Raw genomic sequence first — 17,178 nt, forward strand, 5'->3', positions numbered from 1 at the left:
TTGTTGGCATTAAGATGCTTCATATTTTAATCCTTCTAAACACTGGTAAATTGCTTTTGATCTTCCTTTCCAAATATGATCAAATTGGTACACCCAATGGGCACATTTGATTTAGTCCTCAGTAAATGGTGCTACATGTTCCCTGGGCCTGTAAGTTAAATGCTACAAGTGGGCTGCAGTACTCATTGTGCCATCCATTAAATTAGCACTGTAGAATATGCCTCAGGGCTGCCACAGGAGCCTGTAGAGCAAGGCCTGGGTGAAATTGTAATTATCCCGGAGTAACGAGTAATTTTGGCAATTACATGTTCCTCTTTGAATCGAAATTGTATGATTACACCAGTTTGCATAATTATGTCTAATTTGGCACAACAATCCCACTGCAGAAGCACAGGAACAACAAAAGTAGCGAGCACGAGTGCCTGCTGCTGATCGAGTTCTGTTGCATTCAGAGATATTTCCTTAGTGCAAAATGTATCCTCATGTTAATTTTGGTTGCAAGGGTGCATTTTCCATTAAGAAAATAGCACTTATTAGTGGGTTATTCTCAGTAAATAATTCTGCATGATCTTGTGTAATTTAGCTGTTTTTCTGCCTAATTACGCTGCAGCAAACTACACAAATTATGCCCACCGCTATTTTTGATGCAGCAAAATAAAATTTTGCCAGGCCGAAACCTTCCTTTTTAATACTTATTAGTCACCTCTAAGGCAGGCCTCAAAGCAATAGCGGATCGTGGAGGGAGTGCTGCGGGGCGGTGGGGTGGGGCAGGGGAGGGGCAGGGTAGGGGTAGTAAACTCTGGCTCACAGCTGACGGGAGTAATGCAAATAAATAAATAAATAAAACAAATTTCATTGGCACGCTGAAACGCATTTGAGCGCGCGCAATGACATTCGCTTTATTTATTTATTTATTTACATTACTCCGGTCGGCCATGAGCCGGAGTTTACTACCCCCCACCCTGCCACTCCCTCCCCGTTCCACCGCCCCGCCGCACTCTTTCCACGAGCCGTTACTGCCTCAAAGGCTCATAGGTAATTATTAAGTGGTACATGTGTACTTACGTTTTACATGTCTTGCGATTGTAAAACCTCTCAGAGTCTTTTTTCACTTCAGGAAGGCTAGCTCTCCCATAGACTAACACGGGGTTACATTATTACACTTAATAAGTGATAACTTTAGTTTGCAAGCAGATAAATAATTCTTCCATTCGTTGAATTTTAATTTAAAATCATCTTTAATTGTAAAGTCAGATTTAAAATCACTATTTTAAAAATCCCACTTTTAGACAGTTGGCATTTTCCTGCTGAAACCATATGTGGCTCTCTGCCAGTGTCCAGGGTTACATTACTGTTAACGGCTCTCCTGTGGTGTGATGTCTATGCCTTCCAGATAGGAGACAGAAGGGCCTTGGGGGTGGGAAGGGGTGATCCTCTCCTGAGCACGATGGCCTTCGGGGTAGTGCACAGCCTCTCCTGAACTTCAAATGGTAACCTGAGGGCTGTGCTCATCCCATTTCTGACTTCTAAAGGTGCCTACCCAGTCACTGGCAAGTGCAGAGCACACCTGGGCCTGCCTGAGTTTTGTCCACCTAGACAGACTGGAGCCAAACCCAGGGAAAAGGGAAGAACTGGCCACAACCAACTCATGGTTAGACAAAGGGAATTTCCTCCATACGCAGGTTGGTACTGGGTATAAAAGTGCCACTCTCAGAACACCTCTAATCAGAACAATATTGGTCCTGAAAAGGTTCAGAAGAAGACTGCATAAGCGTTTCCAAGTGTCAGTTGGCTGACCTTCTGCTTGAGCTACAGTGACAAAGAAAACTACACTGTAACTGCCCAGCTGACCAGCATCAACTGGACCTGCCTGTACCTACCTGGAACCTGCTGCTGGATTTTTATGGAGTGAGTGCAAATCCCAAAAGTGGTGCCTTCCGGGTCCAGGACCCTTGCCTGGTGTCAGAGTGCACTTCTCTTACCTCAAAACTTCAATAATTGGACTCCAGGGGAAAATCCAAAGGTTCTGGGCTTTTTGCATCATAAAAGAACCATCCTTTTCCTCTTCGTGAATGCGAGCGGACTTCTCTGATGCCAGTTTAGGAACTGCATCCAACTGCCGACGTGAACTTCTCGGCTGTGGACTTCACTCCCACAGCGCTCTTTGCGTCAACAATGACCGGTTTGGTTTGTGATTTTTGTGGCTCACCCTGACAAGGAATATGCTTATTATGTTCTTTGGAGCTCCCATCCTCACAAATAATAACCCAATTTCGTACAGTGCTGTGCCACTGTTCTAAAGCAAGGCAATCTAGATGTATTCATTATATAGAGGTGTTCGAAATTGCATTACTGTTTCCAAGGATAATTTTCACAAAAATGATACTCATGATGTGACTTACACTTGTGTGTTGCCTGCATTAAAATGGTGTAAGAGGTACCTGTTCTATTTTTTATGTAGTCATTTGTATAAAAACTGTGCATAAGGTATGTCCTTTTTGTACCAAAGCCAAGGAAGCTACCTGCTTAATGTAATGGTCAGTCGTCAACAAGACAATTGCACTAGAGGTATGTCCTTGTCTTCACACAGATACTACATGGTCTGTTGCATTAGGATTCCCTCCACCATGCCACTCGCTCTGATGCCGTTTTTCAATTCACTTGTTGCCTTGTGCTAGTAAGCTGTACCATTCTTTCACTGTCTGCTGTTATCTTATCATGCTACATCCTAACCTCCCCCTTCCACATCATATGTAATTTCTAATTCAATAAGCAGACTTCCAATTAAAAACATATGCTTGTTGTACGCTTTTACTCCTTTTATAAAATTGAAGATCTATGTCACATCTTCATCTCCCCTCCTTGCATTATGTGTATATTTTATGTCTTGAGCCCCTTGGTGACAGTGCTTCTGCTTTAAATCACTAAAGTATACAAAAAAGTGATGGATGAGATGTTTGATTTATCATCAGCCTCTGGTAATCACTCGTGCTGCATTCCAGTCCATCATTATTTTGCACAAGCTGCCACCTTATTTTGGCCCCAACCATATGCAAATCTGTCTTAACCCTGTTCTAATGGAAACAGTGCAGTCCGAACTGCCAGGACAAGCATCCCTGAATGGGAATACATGCAAGCCAGGACCGGTTTCCCCTAGTTAGGGCTCATTGGCCAGGTATATTCTGGTTCCAGTTACACATTGTGCACAGGACCCACATCTCAGCATACTAGTCCCACTTAGGGCAACACACTAAAGTATACAAAAAAAGTGATGGGTAGAAAAGTTGAATTAATCTCAGCCACTGGCAATCACTCAGGTTCCATCCACGTCCATTGTTATTTTGCAAACCATTTCACCTCTGTTTGGACACAGCCATGCACAAATCAGTCTTGACCCTACTCCAGTGGAAACAGTCCAGCCAGAACTGCAAAGTCAGGTACTACGTAAACCATAACAAGTCTCAGTGAATGAGAACATAAGCAATCCAGAAATGGTTTTGCACTAGTTAGGGCTCATCAGCCCGGTATATCTTGGTTCCAGTGACACAGTGTGCACTTGACCCACATCTCAGCATAATTGTCCCACTTAGGGTGACACACTAAAGTGTACAAAAAAGTGATAGATGGAATGCTTTAATTAATCTCAGCCACTGGTCATCACTCGGGCCGCAACCCAGTCCATCATTATTTTGCACATCATGCCAACCCAGTTTGAACACAGCCATAAGCAAATCACTCTAAAAAATGCTCTAAGGGGAACAGCTCAGCCCTGAACCACAACAAGCCTCCGTGAATGGGAACACAAGCAGTCCAGGACCGTTTTCACACTAGTTATGGCCCATCAGCTAGGTGTCTAGGAGATCTTAGGTTTAGGTTTTGAAATGTGAATGCCTGTAGAGAAGATAGGAATATTTTGCAAATATTTCTGTATAAACTTATGTGGAGAAACTGAAAGAAGGCCAGGGCTCTTGACTTGATCTTTCCATACTGTGCACTGAAATGGATTACTATTTCTTCATTTTCATCTCTTCCAAAAGTCCCATACTGTGAAGTTGCACCTGGCTGGAACAGCAAAAATTCAATCCCTTTTCTGGTTGTTGAATAATATTTTCCGAAGTAATATTTCTAATGATATAGGCATCCAAAGTTCCTTACAGAGAATTTTGGCTCAGTAGAGTAATTCGAGACAATTACTTATAACACGTGCTGGTACTTGGGAGCACAAACTCCTTACGCTTTCTTTTAGTGTGATTATTAGGTGGACTTGTTCATTAAAATAGATCTAGGATTATCAGTTGTGTTTGCTGTCCAGATTATAGTTTAAAAGAGCAACTTCTGTTTTAAGAAGAGTAAACATCCTGGAGTTTTCTGACAGATGGCAAAGTGGCTTTCATCCTATCCCACGACCTTGTAAAGGTTACAATTTGATATAATGGCTGTTTTTCACATGCATTGTATATTGCGTCTGAGTGGGAGTAGTGCTTTGGAATAGCAATTAAAACGCCTTGGAAAGTAAGTCACGATATCAACAGCAGCCTTTAAACACTTGCTAGCATTCTAATTAAGCATGTAGTCAAATACAAAGAAGCCTAGGTTCAGAGACAGGCAAACATGCTCTCAGCCTCTAAGCATTCATTACTAAAGCAGGACGACCCCATCCATTGCCTGTGATCTCGAACCTCCTCTGCCATTTGAAAAATATCCCACTCCTCTTACCAAATGTATCCAGCTTTTTAATCCAGTTTATATACAATGAAGTAAAGTCTAGAAAGAGATCTGCGATTAGGTGATTTTACCTGCTAAGATTGCCTCTGAAATTGTAACTATTTGGATTAATTTTCGTCTGTTACATTTTAGTACCCCAATGAATAAAATTATATTCCACAGGGATGCTTCTAAAAATGTACAGCATTGTCCCTCTTTCAATGCTGCCTCTAAGACCAATGAATGGATGCGGAGAATAGAGGATATTAAAGAAACATAGAGGTCATGACATCAGCCAAAGTTAAACACTTTACAAATGCCATCAACAAACCTGTCAACAGAAGCAAAACACTTCAAAATAATAACCCCTTGCTTGAACCTCCTGTCCACACTTCACAGACAAGTACAATCCCATCCACCACTTCTTCAAGGAAAAAATACAGAAACTACAACAGCACATTGACGACACCATACCTGTTTCTCCACAGACACCGACTGCTCCCGGCTGCATCTCATAATGGTCGTCCATCATATTCCTGTCTCTCAAAGGCTTTGCTGTTGACATCCTCAATTCCTTGAAAACCACCACTTCTGAAGATAAAATCTTACCATCTTACTTTATCAAAGTCCCCCCTGGAGAAGGCCTTTCCCCCCTACTCATCATTGTCATCACCTCCTTCAGTCATCATCTTCCCTGAAACCCTCAAGGCAGGTCATGTGCTCTCACTCCCGAGGAAACCTACACAAGACCCTGCCAATCTTTCCAGCTACTGGCCCAGACCACATCTACCTGTAATCATCAAAATCATTGAGAAAGTTGTATAATCAAGGTCACATCAACACCAAACATCGCCTGTACTATTATCAATCTGCTTCAGATCACTCTGCAGCATGTAGACTAGCTACATTGCAAATCATAGATGATGACCTCTTGGCCACAGACAACGATGACCTATTCTTCCTGATATTACTGAACCTCTCAGCTGAGTTCAAAAGTGTTGATCACCAAACTCTCATCTATACTCTAAAGTCTCAAATGGGATTCATGGGAAAGGTCTTCAGTACATTTCCTCATACCTATCCACCTTAGAGCAGTTTGTTCACATGGCACCTATAGGTCCCTGAAGATCGTGATCACTTGAAGAGTTTCTCAAGGGTTCCATCTTGTCCCCTGTCCTCTTAATCTTCTGCATGAAGCATCATGGGGACCTACTCACAGATAACAACATCAAAGTTCACAACCCCGCCGATGACGCACACTATATTTGAAGGTCGCCTGTACTGCAGACAGCTTACACTTCAAACACTGTTTGAACCTCATCCAGACCTGGATGTCCAGCACCTACCAGAAGCTTAGCCCACCACAGCAGCATGCCAGAAGTTCACCAACAACAACATGTAACAAGTACTCCAAGTCTTGCTCAATGATATGAAGCAGAAGGGCTTCAAAACTTGTGTTTAAGCCAACAGCAAAAATAGAACACTAAGCCGTCTCCATCCATGCACCCAGTATCGAGAACAGAGATCCAGGTATACTCAGGACTGTACTTGCCCTCCTCTAATTTAGAAAAGAGCAGAAGGCACTCCTCTTTAACACCTTGGATGCTAAGGCAATTCCCGCTGGGTGCTGATTTATGAGGAACCCCATTGTTCATGACAAGGTCAGCTCGTCATAAGCACAGCTCCAGTAAACTGCATGACGAGCTGGCCTTGTCATTAGCATGGAAGTGGTTAAAGAACACTACATCATGAAGCGGTAATAGTCCATTATCTCTTTTAGAAATCAGCCACCTCTCCAAATGCATCTTCACTGTGTGTTTGCCATGGACCTTGTATAGTACTATGCTACTTTGTGCTATATAAAACCAGCACATAAATACATACATAGCACTACTACTCACAATGCAGTATTCTGTTTTTTTGCAAGTGTGTTTCCCATACTGTGTGCCACTACAAAGTGCATGAGGAGATAAGATGAAATGTGAGGATGAATGGCTTGGGTGAATGAGTGGCTGAACTGTTAGGTTATTGAGGCAATTGATGGATTATGTTGTCGTTATAAGGCAGTTTATTACTGCGATAACTATTGATCTGTCTTGTTGGCCAATAAACATTTTCCTGTATACTAGATAATGTCTTGGAATACTTTATTGAAGACCTCTGACATGAAAGCTCTGACATAAATATTGTGGTTTTCTATCCTGGGCATTCCTTTGCTTGAGTAACATGTGCCAAGGAATTATCAAAATAATGAACAAGTATGATTCATACGATGCACGTTTGGTTTATATTATTGTGTTCTGCGGTGTGATAATCAAGTGTATGTGAAAATATTTGCAATGTTCCTTCCCATTAGTTTTTTATTGATGTCTAAGAGTTTCTAGAATGTTAACAACTACATGTCTTTCTTTTGTTGATATTCAAAAAAAATCAGCAGTATCCAAAGAAAACCGAAATAGGTCAGGCAGGTGGGCGGTCAGACTTGATGAATGTTTGACTACAGGAATCCGCCCCTTCCAGGATCAATCATACCCACTCTATTTATGTAGCTAGTGTTTTAACCAGTTGATGGGTGCGTAAGTACGGTTATACCACTGCATGCACAGCACACCTTAGCGTATGTGCTGAGAGAAAAAAACTCATGTGGCTTCTTTTTTGCCACATCACAGTTCACGTTAGATGGTCCGGACGAAAGCCTCATTACTGTATATGAGGCTCAAACATGTTGAGCAGTATTTAGGGTATAATGAAGACCAGTTTTTCATCCTCACTATATCCCTGCACTGTTTTTAACTGTGTCCTGGAACTATGTGAATAAAACTTTTTCAGCAGGGGATACCAGAGGTATTTTTTAATCTCACCACTCAGAGCACACATCACATTCAAAAAACAAAAAACAGCTTCGCTGTAACTCAGGCGTTGAAGCACAGCTGGGTTGCATTCGGCAGCCCATCTGGGAACCCAATCATGCCACGAACTAGGTTGGTGGGTGAGGGTTCTTTTACAAACCTATTGGGATTCTTGCACTCCAGTGCAGGGTACTGAGCCGTCCTGACAGGAGGATTCATTAGTGGGTCCGTCCACTTTGTTCTTAAACTACTGTTAATCAGGGAAAAATGACGTACCCCATTGTGCTTCCTCGCTCTCTCTTTGTTACTCCCCCTATTCCAAAGAATACCATCTGGTTAAACAAAAATATTTGAAAGGGCATCCGGCCCCTTTCTGTCAGCTGTTTTTCACCAAGAGTTCTTAACAACAGTAAGATTAGGGTATAACAGTTGAGCACAGAAAGAGAAGGGTGGAGAGAAATATTTAGGCCAATCGACATTGGGTCAGGCCCAACAGAATTATATTACTGGTTCCTATTAAAGGGCACTGGGACAGGAGGCACTTAGCCTTTGCTAACTCACTTATCAATGCAACCGGCCCCATGAGATAAGAATAGCGGACCTTATTATTTTATCGAACATAGAACTTGTCAAACAGGAATGCAAATGTGTACCAATTTTGAAACTCAAAGGATGAAAACTTGAAAGGGTAAAAAGTTATCATATATATATATCATAACAAATAGCAGGTATTTGAAGTTCATCGGGTAGTAAAGAGGATCCCAAGGAAGATGGGTCAGATAAAAGACCATCATATGGTGCAGTAATGTAATGTATGTCAGAATGTGTATTGCTTGGCAAGTATAGTATACCAGCAAGGAAGAAGAAATGAGAAAGGAAAGAGAAGAGATCAAGGAGGAAAGGCAATTGGGCAAGGGGGGAGTGCAATGGGACATCTGCCACACGTATCCTGGCAAAATCAAGAGAGGGACCCAAAAGGATGTTGAGCTACCAAACCCCAAGCAGACAAATCCACATAGTTATCCAAAGAATGTCATATGTTATTAGCGATTGGCTGTGCATATTGTTTCCTTTCAATAGTAGTATGAGCTCCTCAAAGATGTGACACCCAAGCCCACCAAGTGTGGTATGATAAAAGATTAATCTTGACTGCGATGCATAAGAGCAAATCTAATAGCTCCAAATCTATATTATCAAGAGGTAAAGGGGTAACTGCAGCCCATGGACCCATCATAATCGTAGGAGGGGAGAGAGTTATAGGTGAATTAAAAATTACAGACAAATGTTTCTGTATAGGACCCCAAACATTGTCTAAAAGTGAGCATTCAAAGAAAATATGCTGATGGGTGCCCAGTTTTGAATTGCAATTCCAGCATGGATCACTATCTCGTAATTTCAGTTTGTGTAAGTGAACAGGAGTCCAATGTAAGAGATTCATTGTGAACAATTTAGACTGAATCAGTGAAGGAGCAATTTTTGTATGCAAGGATAAAAAAAAAATGAAGAAAAAAAATGTAAATCCAGTACTTGTATAGCACACAAATCACCCCCAAAGGGGTATCTCGGCGCCGGGGGCTGTTGGGAAGATTAAGCAAGCTATCGCCCAGAGTCGCATGGTGCTGGACAGACCCCTGCCGCCAGAGCTGGGGATCGAGCCGTGATCCCCAGCGTCCAGCGTTAGTCGCCTGGCCGCGGTGCCACACCTCTTCCCTAATTTTACAATCAATTGCTAGGTATCATGAGAAATATGTTTAAAAGTATCCTCTTCAAAAGGGTGTGACCATTTAGTATAAGTAATAGCTTTTACTACAATATTCTCATATACATCCCTACCCCCTTGTCTCCAGACAAGCTGTGTATGGCCTTTAGTTGCATGTACCATACTTGGAGCATAGGATCTGTGGCGAAGCCCTACATCTGCCCCTAGTCACTGAACCATTGTGCATGTTTTTCTGCCATTCATAGTGGGCTATCGGCACAGTCCCCGTTCCAGGCCCGGCTTCCAAAGTGCAAAATCCGCGTGTGCTTTAACCTGCACTCCATTTTTTTGTATTAATTTTCTCAAGAATTAAAAATAAAATGAAAGAATTAAAAATGTTCATCCCACAAGACCAGTGGGTTAGTGTGCGAGTTCCACTGGGATAATGTTTTTTTCCAATGTTTGTGAGGAGAGCAGTGTCTGTCCCTCTAGTACCGCCGCTCCCCACATCCTCCATTTTGTTAATAAATGCACCCCGCCCACCCCTTCGCACCTCATGAGACTTTTCTGCAGGAGGAAGGTTTTGGTGTCTGGAATCTTGTAATAGCAATAGCATTTTTCAGTTATTGGCGGCCTCTTGGATAGCCGAGATTCTTGGATCTTCCAAGGATCCATGAAACTCACATAAGATGAAGGGAAACATTCTTCTTCTCCCAGTATCCGCAAATGAGAAGATCATTTTAACCCTTTGAAGGATGTCTGATGCCTTTTTTGTAACACAAAACTACAGGAAAAATTTACACCAAAGCACAGATGGACATATTGTGAGTAAAATTCTAGTTTCATGCTAAGTGGGGTGTTAAGTCCTGGAAAGGTTTTGCTGTGAGCAAACTGTCCTATGAAAGATTTATTGGGAAACACAATGTTTGTTCAAACACCCATAACTTTCAGCCTTGATTGATCGGCATAAACTTTACATCCCCTAAGTAAGCTAGCTGTGCTTTACGATTACCACATTTTGTGCATGTTTGTCAAAGAATACCTAAGTTATAAGCAAACTAAAAATGCATTTTCAATGATGACTGTGACTTAAATATAACTATTGATGACTTAGTATATGTATTGATATTATAGTGCTGTAAACAGGGACTGTCTAGTTATGTATGTATAAAGTAAATGTTTGGGTGTTTTATTGTAAACAATGCAGCAGCATACAAACAATATTTCACAATATTCTGTTAAATTTGGAAAATATTTCACGAGTCTCCTTTGAAATGTGTTATTTTTTTCATTTCAGGGACAGTCCCTGAACCACGCTGCCGAGTTTTATTAATGAAATGCCCACTGAGATTTGCAGAAGTATCAGGTCAAATGATGAAGCAGGGATATCCAAATGATGTGCCAAGAAAATGAAAAATCCATCCATCAGACCATTTGAAGCAGAAAACAATATTTGTTGAAATATGAAAATAATAAAGCACATCATGTGGCAAGTGGAATGAATCCTTAATTAGGTGGTAATTCTGCAGCTGCAGAATCACACAGTTCCATAACCCTGACCATTTCCTATTATTTTTATTAAAAACTGTCTTCATTAAAAGGTAAACGAAACCTAACCATTCTAGATTCAATCACAGCTATTGTTAGCTGCACCTGAAGAAAATAGCACCAACAATCTCCACCTTCTACAGCCAGAAAGTGTTTTTAGATCTGGATTGACAGCGCAGTTGCTGCCAGACATTATGTGAAAAAGACGTTTCAGTATTACTGCAGAGAGGGGTAGTGGCTCTGCCCACATATTGGTGGACAGGAGTACATGTTTTGATCGGGCAGACGTGTGTGTTTCAACAGAAAAAAGTGCTTCCCTTCTAAACAGCTGTGATTATTTTGCATCGTTATCTAGGTGCCTGACCAGTATGGCTGCATGGTGACTTCTCTGTAACATGAATAACGTATCAACCTTACAATGGGATTGAGCTTGACCTTTCAGGAGCATGGACACATGGCAGTGTAATCCTGTTAAAGTGTCTTAGGAAAGTAGTTTATTTGTGGTGTTTGTGTTTCTCTGATAGCAGCAGAGATTCAGGAGTTCAGTCATAATGAGTACATTGCTGTTTTACAGCTCCAGTGCCCACCTCCTCCATTTCCATCCTTCACTTTAGAATTCAGAATAAAGTTGTGTGTTGGAGAGCAATATGGTATGCCTAGGGCTACACAGATCTACATGCACTTATAGGTCTGGCTTGCCATTGCACCTGCTAAGTTAAGACCTTACGTGATCAACAAAAAACAGCTTTCGGGGTACTACTGTGACAGGAATCTAGACTCTACCCACATGTTGTTTACCCTGAGTGCAGACATTTGATTGGGCTGCGTCTGTGTGCTTTCTCTAAACAAAGAGTTCTTGTATTGCACTTTTTTGACTTGCGGCAAAGCATATACTCTGTACTACAGGACTGAGTTTATGGTGGCAAAGCAGATTATCATGACTAAAGGGCTGATATATTTCTCTTGAAACTAAACAATAAAGGCAGTGGACCTGACATATTTATTGTGAAAGGTGAGTTACAGGCAATATGTTTTCAAAGATGGATTGTTATTACAGGCTAAAGCCTGAAGGCAGGTGTTTAGTCACATGGAATCTCGCAGATAACTCTAGTAGGCAAGGGTTTCGGTCTTGGTGAACAAAGATTTGCATAAGGGTAATCCTTACTAGGCTCTATTATTAGGAATTTTTATATTATTTTGACAACTGATAATTTGTACATATTTATAATTTTATTACGATATATCTGCTGGTTGCCTTGTGAGAATGTAAAAGTCAACAGACATTTATGAGTGGCTTTTTATTACTCTCTATTAAAGCCTACAGATAGGTATTTTGTTACATGAAATATCACGGATGATTGTAGTAAATAAGGTGTTTGGTACTGGATACCCCCTCTGGCAAACCATGGGCATAGATTTCCTCTGTGAGAAGCCTTGTTAGGCCCTCTTAGAAGAGACAGTGTTTTACTTTGCCAAATAATATCCTATACTATCTTATACTATCCTATATTATACTATACTATTCTATACTATACTATCGTATATTATCCTATACTACACTATACTGTATATATTTGTGATATTATGACTGTGTACCTGAATGTTGCCTTATGGGAAAGCTTAAGGTAAGTACATGAGGCTTGAGTTGGCTATGGTGACAAACCATTGATAAAAGCTATAGTTCTGATTGGATCACTAGGTAAAGTTATTATAGATGCCACAAGTCTTGTTTGCTTATTATAAAAAGTCACGATAAGTGCAATAGGCCTGATAGATTGATTTTGAAAAGCACATGTTTAAGTTACTAGCCATTTAAGGATGGATTATAAACACACTGTATATAGATAGGACATGAAATCTCACACATTACCTGCCCTGGAAAGGATTTTGGTGTTGGGTATCGCCTCTCCCCGGTAATCATATAAAAAAAGTCAAAACATTGATGAATATCCACCTAATTGTAATAAAAGCCAAAAGGTTTCCATATGTAATACATACTCATCTGATTATACTGTCTTTGCCCATATTTGTTGGTCCTTAAAATGGCTTCAAAGCATCATACTGATCAATATTACTTGAAATGAGTGAGAAACGATTTGATTTGTTGTTTTGTATCACATTTTGATGTCCACAGTTTGATCCTTTCAAACAGAAAAAGAGTATCCAGTCACAATCAGATTTTAAGGGATTGTTAAAATTTTACTGACTCTTAAAATGGAATTTGTATTTTGCAAAAAAGAGTTTCGAGCAAGTAAACTCTGATTTGAAGTGTCTGAGGACAATTAAAGTAGGTTAAGCATCCAGCTCTTTGTTCTTCTGGTTATAGCACCATAACCTACTCAACGTGCAATTCCATGGAGATTTCCCACCATGTACATGAATGTAGTTGAAACTGCATACAAAATCTATGTTTATGTAAGTTAAGAAATGGCAGACAAGCAGAAAATGAAAAATAAATTGCACTTACCAAGCCACCCTGATCCCGAGTTTGGTATGCACATGTCAGTTTCTGCGCTGGGTAAAACAAACCCAACCACAAACACCTCCACTCCATCAGCCATCAGTGCCATTCCGAGGACAAAGAAGAGGGCCCACTGAAAGCGCCCATGCCCGCATTCCTGAATGATTAGTTCAAACTGCTGAGCCAGCTCTTCTTCGTCAGCTTTCCTCTCAGTTTCCAGTACACTGCGGTCCTTGTACTCGTCAGGGATCGGCTGCCCCAAGGCTACCAGACCATCCTTAGTTTGGCCATGATTTGGTATTCCTTGATATTCACCTTCATAAACCTCGTCGTCTTCATCGTGCCCTTCTGTGGCATCACTAGATCCTTCATCGTCATTGGCTTCTCCATTATAAGTTCCGTCTCGGACATAATAATCATCATCTTCCTCGTCTTGAAATTGGGCATAAGATCTTTGTGTGTAACCATCTTGAGCTTTGTCCATTACTTTATTAGCCTTTTTGGCTGTTTGCCTTTTCACTTCCCTTGCAATATCTTTTGCCCCTTTCACTAAAGAAGTCCTGTCTTGATATGAATCTTCCATCTTGTCTGGATGGCTGACTGATGTCAACAAATTCAAATGCTACTGAGACCCGGGTCCCTGATTATGTTCTGATGAATTACAGCTAGGTGAAGCAAACTTGAAATTTAAAGTGACACCTGCAAAGAAAAACAGAAAATAATGTATTTAAGTAAATAGTCTTTATATTCTGAAAGCTCATATCATACATCCTTTCCAAAATTTTGCTTTGTTCAAGACACTTAGGGGCCCATTAGGATGGTGGGCGGATCGCCCCCGCCAGGCCGGCAGTAGCCACCGCCGGCCTGGCGGGGGCGATCCGTCCGCCATCCGTGCCAGAATGACCCCCGCCATATTAGTATGGCTGGGGGGTCCGCGGCAGACGGAAAGACCGTCAGCCGCTTTATATGGTGGCAGTGTCTATCAGACACCGCCAGCCATATTACAAAGGGCATTCCTGAATGCCTTTTCATGGCGGCAATGCATGAGGAGTCTATCTGCGGGGGCCCGTTGCGGGCCCCCAGGGACTCCGGGGGGTGGGGAGTGCACATGGGGGGTACCAATGGTACCCCCCAGCAGTTCCATGCACAACATGGCAGGCACCGCATGCCTTCCTGGCATTGTGGCGGGTGGTGCTGAGTGCACCGCCCGCCACAATGTTAGGAATGCTGGATGCGCCTGCCACTGTGGCGGGTGCATCCTAATGCCAGACACGGGACCCCCGCCCTTATGGCGGGCGGTCCCTATCCACGATGGGATGACGGGCGGACAAAGTCCACCCATCATCCTAATGGGCCCCTAAATGTTACTGGTAATATTCTGCAGTTATCTACTGGAGGACCTTCCCATTTAAAGAGCGCAATCATTCCAAATATTCCTTCAGTTAGGCAAGACCAGGGAAGAACACGAATATAGATGCCTCTATGTGAGTACATATGAAAATGCATTGCTTCAGTGTCAAGAATTAACATTAAAGGGCTTTAATAGAGGCCTTACATTACGCTCTGCAAAATGACAGCACTGGATGCAAATCGAAGAAACAACAAGGGTTTGGCTAAAGCGCAGCAAGGCCACACCACAATAATAATCAACAAAACAAAGTGCTAGTGCTGCACTAATATTTCATGAATTAGAAAAGACAATGAGTAAAACGTTTGTCCTTCAGAAACCACTATTTCAGTTCAGAATCAATCTTCGAAAAATGTTTTATTTTATTTTATGTTAGTATATTAATTTTTCTTTTCTTTTTGCATCATTAACACAATTTTTACGGAACATCACCATATATATCTCAATAATCTGATTGTAATTTTTATATGGATTAAGGAGCCCCTCATTTTTTGTACTGGATGCAAAGCGTTACATTTAGTGACATGTCCATGGCAACAAAAATACAACAGATCTACAATGCCAAATTTAACAAATGTTAAGCATACAGGATGCTACTTATTTAAATTTGAAAGTAAACTTAAATTTGGTTTTGCCTGCAAAAATAATGTCATTTACTAATTCTGAGTTATTGGGCACACCTTTTGTAATCAGACACCAGCTATCTTTGGTGTCATTTGCCCGACAAGCAAATTCTGAGACATGACATTGAACTGGAAGAACTGTTGAACAGATTCTTGAATCCATAAGAAAAGGCAGGAAGGTGCACAAGTTGAGGTTCTAGTCAAGAGAAATGATGTTTGAGCCTGCCTTGCCCAAAAAATAAAATTGTCTTTGTTGGAGTTGTTGGATTTCACCAAGTTGGTTGGGGTAAAGTCAACCAAGACCAACCAAGACCAACACTATCGGCCACATGCATCAATGTTGCTGTTTGCGAATCCTTAATTGCGAAAATTAAGGAATCGCAATTAAGGATTCGCAAACAGCAATGCATGATTAATTTGCATTTTTTTAGCGATTTGGTAATTTTCCTTAATTGCGATTCACAATTTGCGAATGGCATTTAAGGAAAACCCTTCCCATTGATTCCTATGGGCCAAGAGGCCCATAGGAATCAATGGGAAGGCATTTACAATTTGCGATTTTCAATTTGCGAATCGCCAGTGGCGTCACTGGGGTTGGTGTCACCCGGTGCGGGTAACTCATGGTGTCACCCCCTCACGACTTACCGCATGGACCACCTCTGTCGGAAATGTACGGCGCTAGGTACTGTCTTACTCCCTCTAGCTCCCTCTCTCTGTCTAGCTCCCTCTTGCTCCCTCTCTCTGTCTTACTCCCTTAAGCTCCCTCTGGTTCCCTCTCTCTCTGCCTTACTCCCTCTAGCTCCCTCTCTCTCTGTCTTACTCCCTCTAGCTCCCTCTCTCTGTCTAGCTCCCTCTCTCTCTGTCTTGCTCCCTCTAGCTCCCTCTGTCTCCCTCTCTCTGTCTTACTCCCTCTAGCTCCCTCTCTCTCTGTCTTACTCCCTCTGGCTCCCTCTCTCTCTGTATTACTCCCTCTAGCTCCCTCTCTCTGTCTAGCTCCCTCTCGCTCCCTCTCTCTCTCTTACTCCCTCTAGCTCCCTCTCCCTCTGTCTTGCTCCCTCTAGCTCCCTCTCTCTCTATCTCAATCCCTCTAGGTCCCTCTCTCTGTCTAGCTCCCTCTCTCCCTGTCTTACTCCCTCTAGCTCCCTCTGTCTCCCTCTCTGTCTTACTCCCTGTAGCTCCCTCTCTCTCTGTCTTACTCCCTCTAGCTCCCTTTCTCTCTGTCTTACTCCCTCTAGCTCCCTCTCTCTCTGTCTTACTCCCTCTAGCTCCCTCTAGCTCCCTCTTTCTTACTCCCTCTAGCTCCCTCTCTGTCTTGCTCCCTCTAGCTCCCTCTCTCTCTGTCTTGCTCCGTGTAGCTCCCTCTCTCTCTGTCTTACTCCCTCTAGCTCCCTCTCTCTCCATCTTAGTCCCTCTAGCACCCTCTCTCTCTTACTCCCTCTAGCCCCCTCTCTCTCTGTCTTGCTCCCTCTAGCTCTCTCTCTCTGTCTTACTCCCTCTAGCTCCATCTCTCTGTCTTGCTCCCTCTCTCTTATTCCCTCTAGCTCCCTCTCTCTCTGTCTTGCTCCCTCTAGCTCCCTCTCTCTCTATCTTACTCCCTCTAGCTCCCTCTCTCTGTCTAGCTCCCTCTCTCTCTGTCTTACTTCCTCTAGCTACTTCTGTCTCCCTCTCGCTGTCTTACTCCCTCTAGCTCCCTCTCTCTCTGTCTTTCTCACTCTAGCTCCCTCTCTCTCTCTTTCCCACTCTAGCTCTCTCTCTCTGTCTTACTCCCTCTAGCTCCCTCTCTCTCTCTTACTCCCTCTAGCTCCCTCTCTCTCTGTCTTGCTCCCTCTAGCTCCCTCTCTTTGTTTTGCTCCCTCTAGCTCCCTCTCTCTGTCTTGCTCCCTCTA

General features: G+C 42.3%; 1 protein-coding gene across 1 annotated transcript in view; it reads right to left on the minus strand.

The window, feature by feature from the left end:
- Positions 1 to 17,178, minus strand: part of SV2C (synaptic vesicle glycoprotein 2C) — a 703,553-nt gene that overhangs the window by 563,822 nt on the left and 122,553 nt on the right. Inside the window, exon 2 of the mRNA XM_078677323.1 lies at positions 13,268 to 13,960. Within this exon, the coding sequence (XP_078533449.1) occupies positions 13,268 to 13,844 (577 nt within the window). The 5' untranslated portion in view covers positions 13,845 to 13,960. The remainder of the gene's footprint in view (positions 1 to 13,267; positions 13,961 to 17,178) is intronic.

The sequence above is a fragment of the Lissotriton helveticus genome, chromosome 2_1, assembly GCF_964261635.1.
Source record: "Lissotriton helveticus chromosome 2_1, aLisHel1.1, whole genome shotgun sequence".
In the NCBI taxonomy this organism is placed as follows: Eukaryota; Metazoa; Chordata; class Amphibia; order Caudata; family Salamandridae; genus Lissotriton; species Lissotriton helveticus.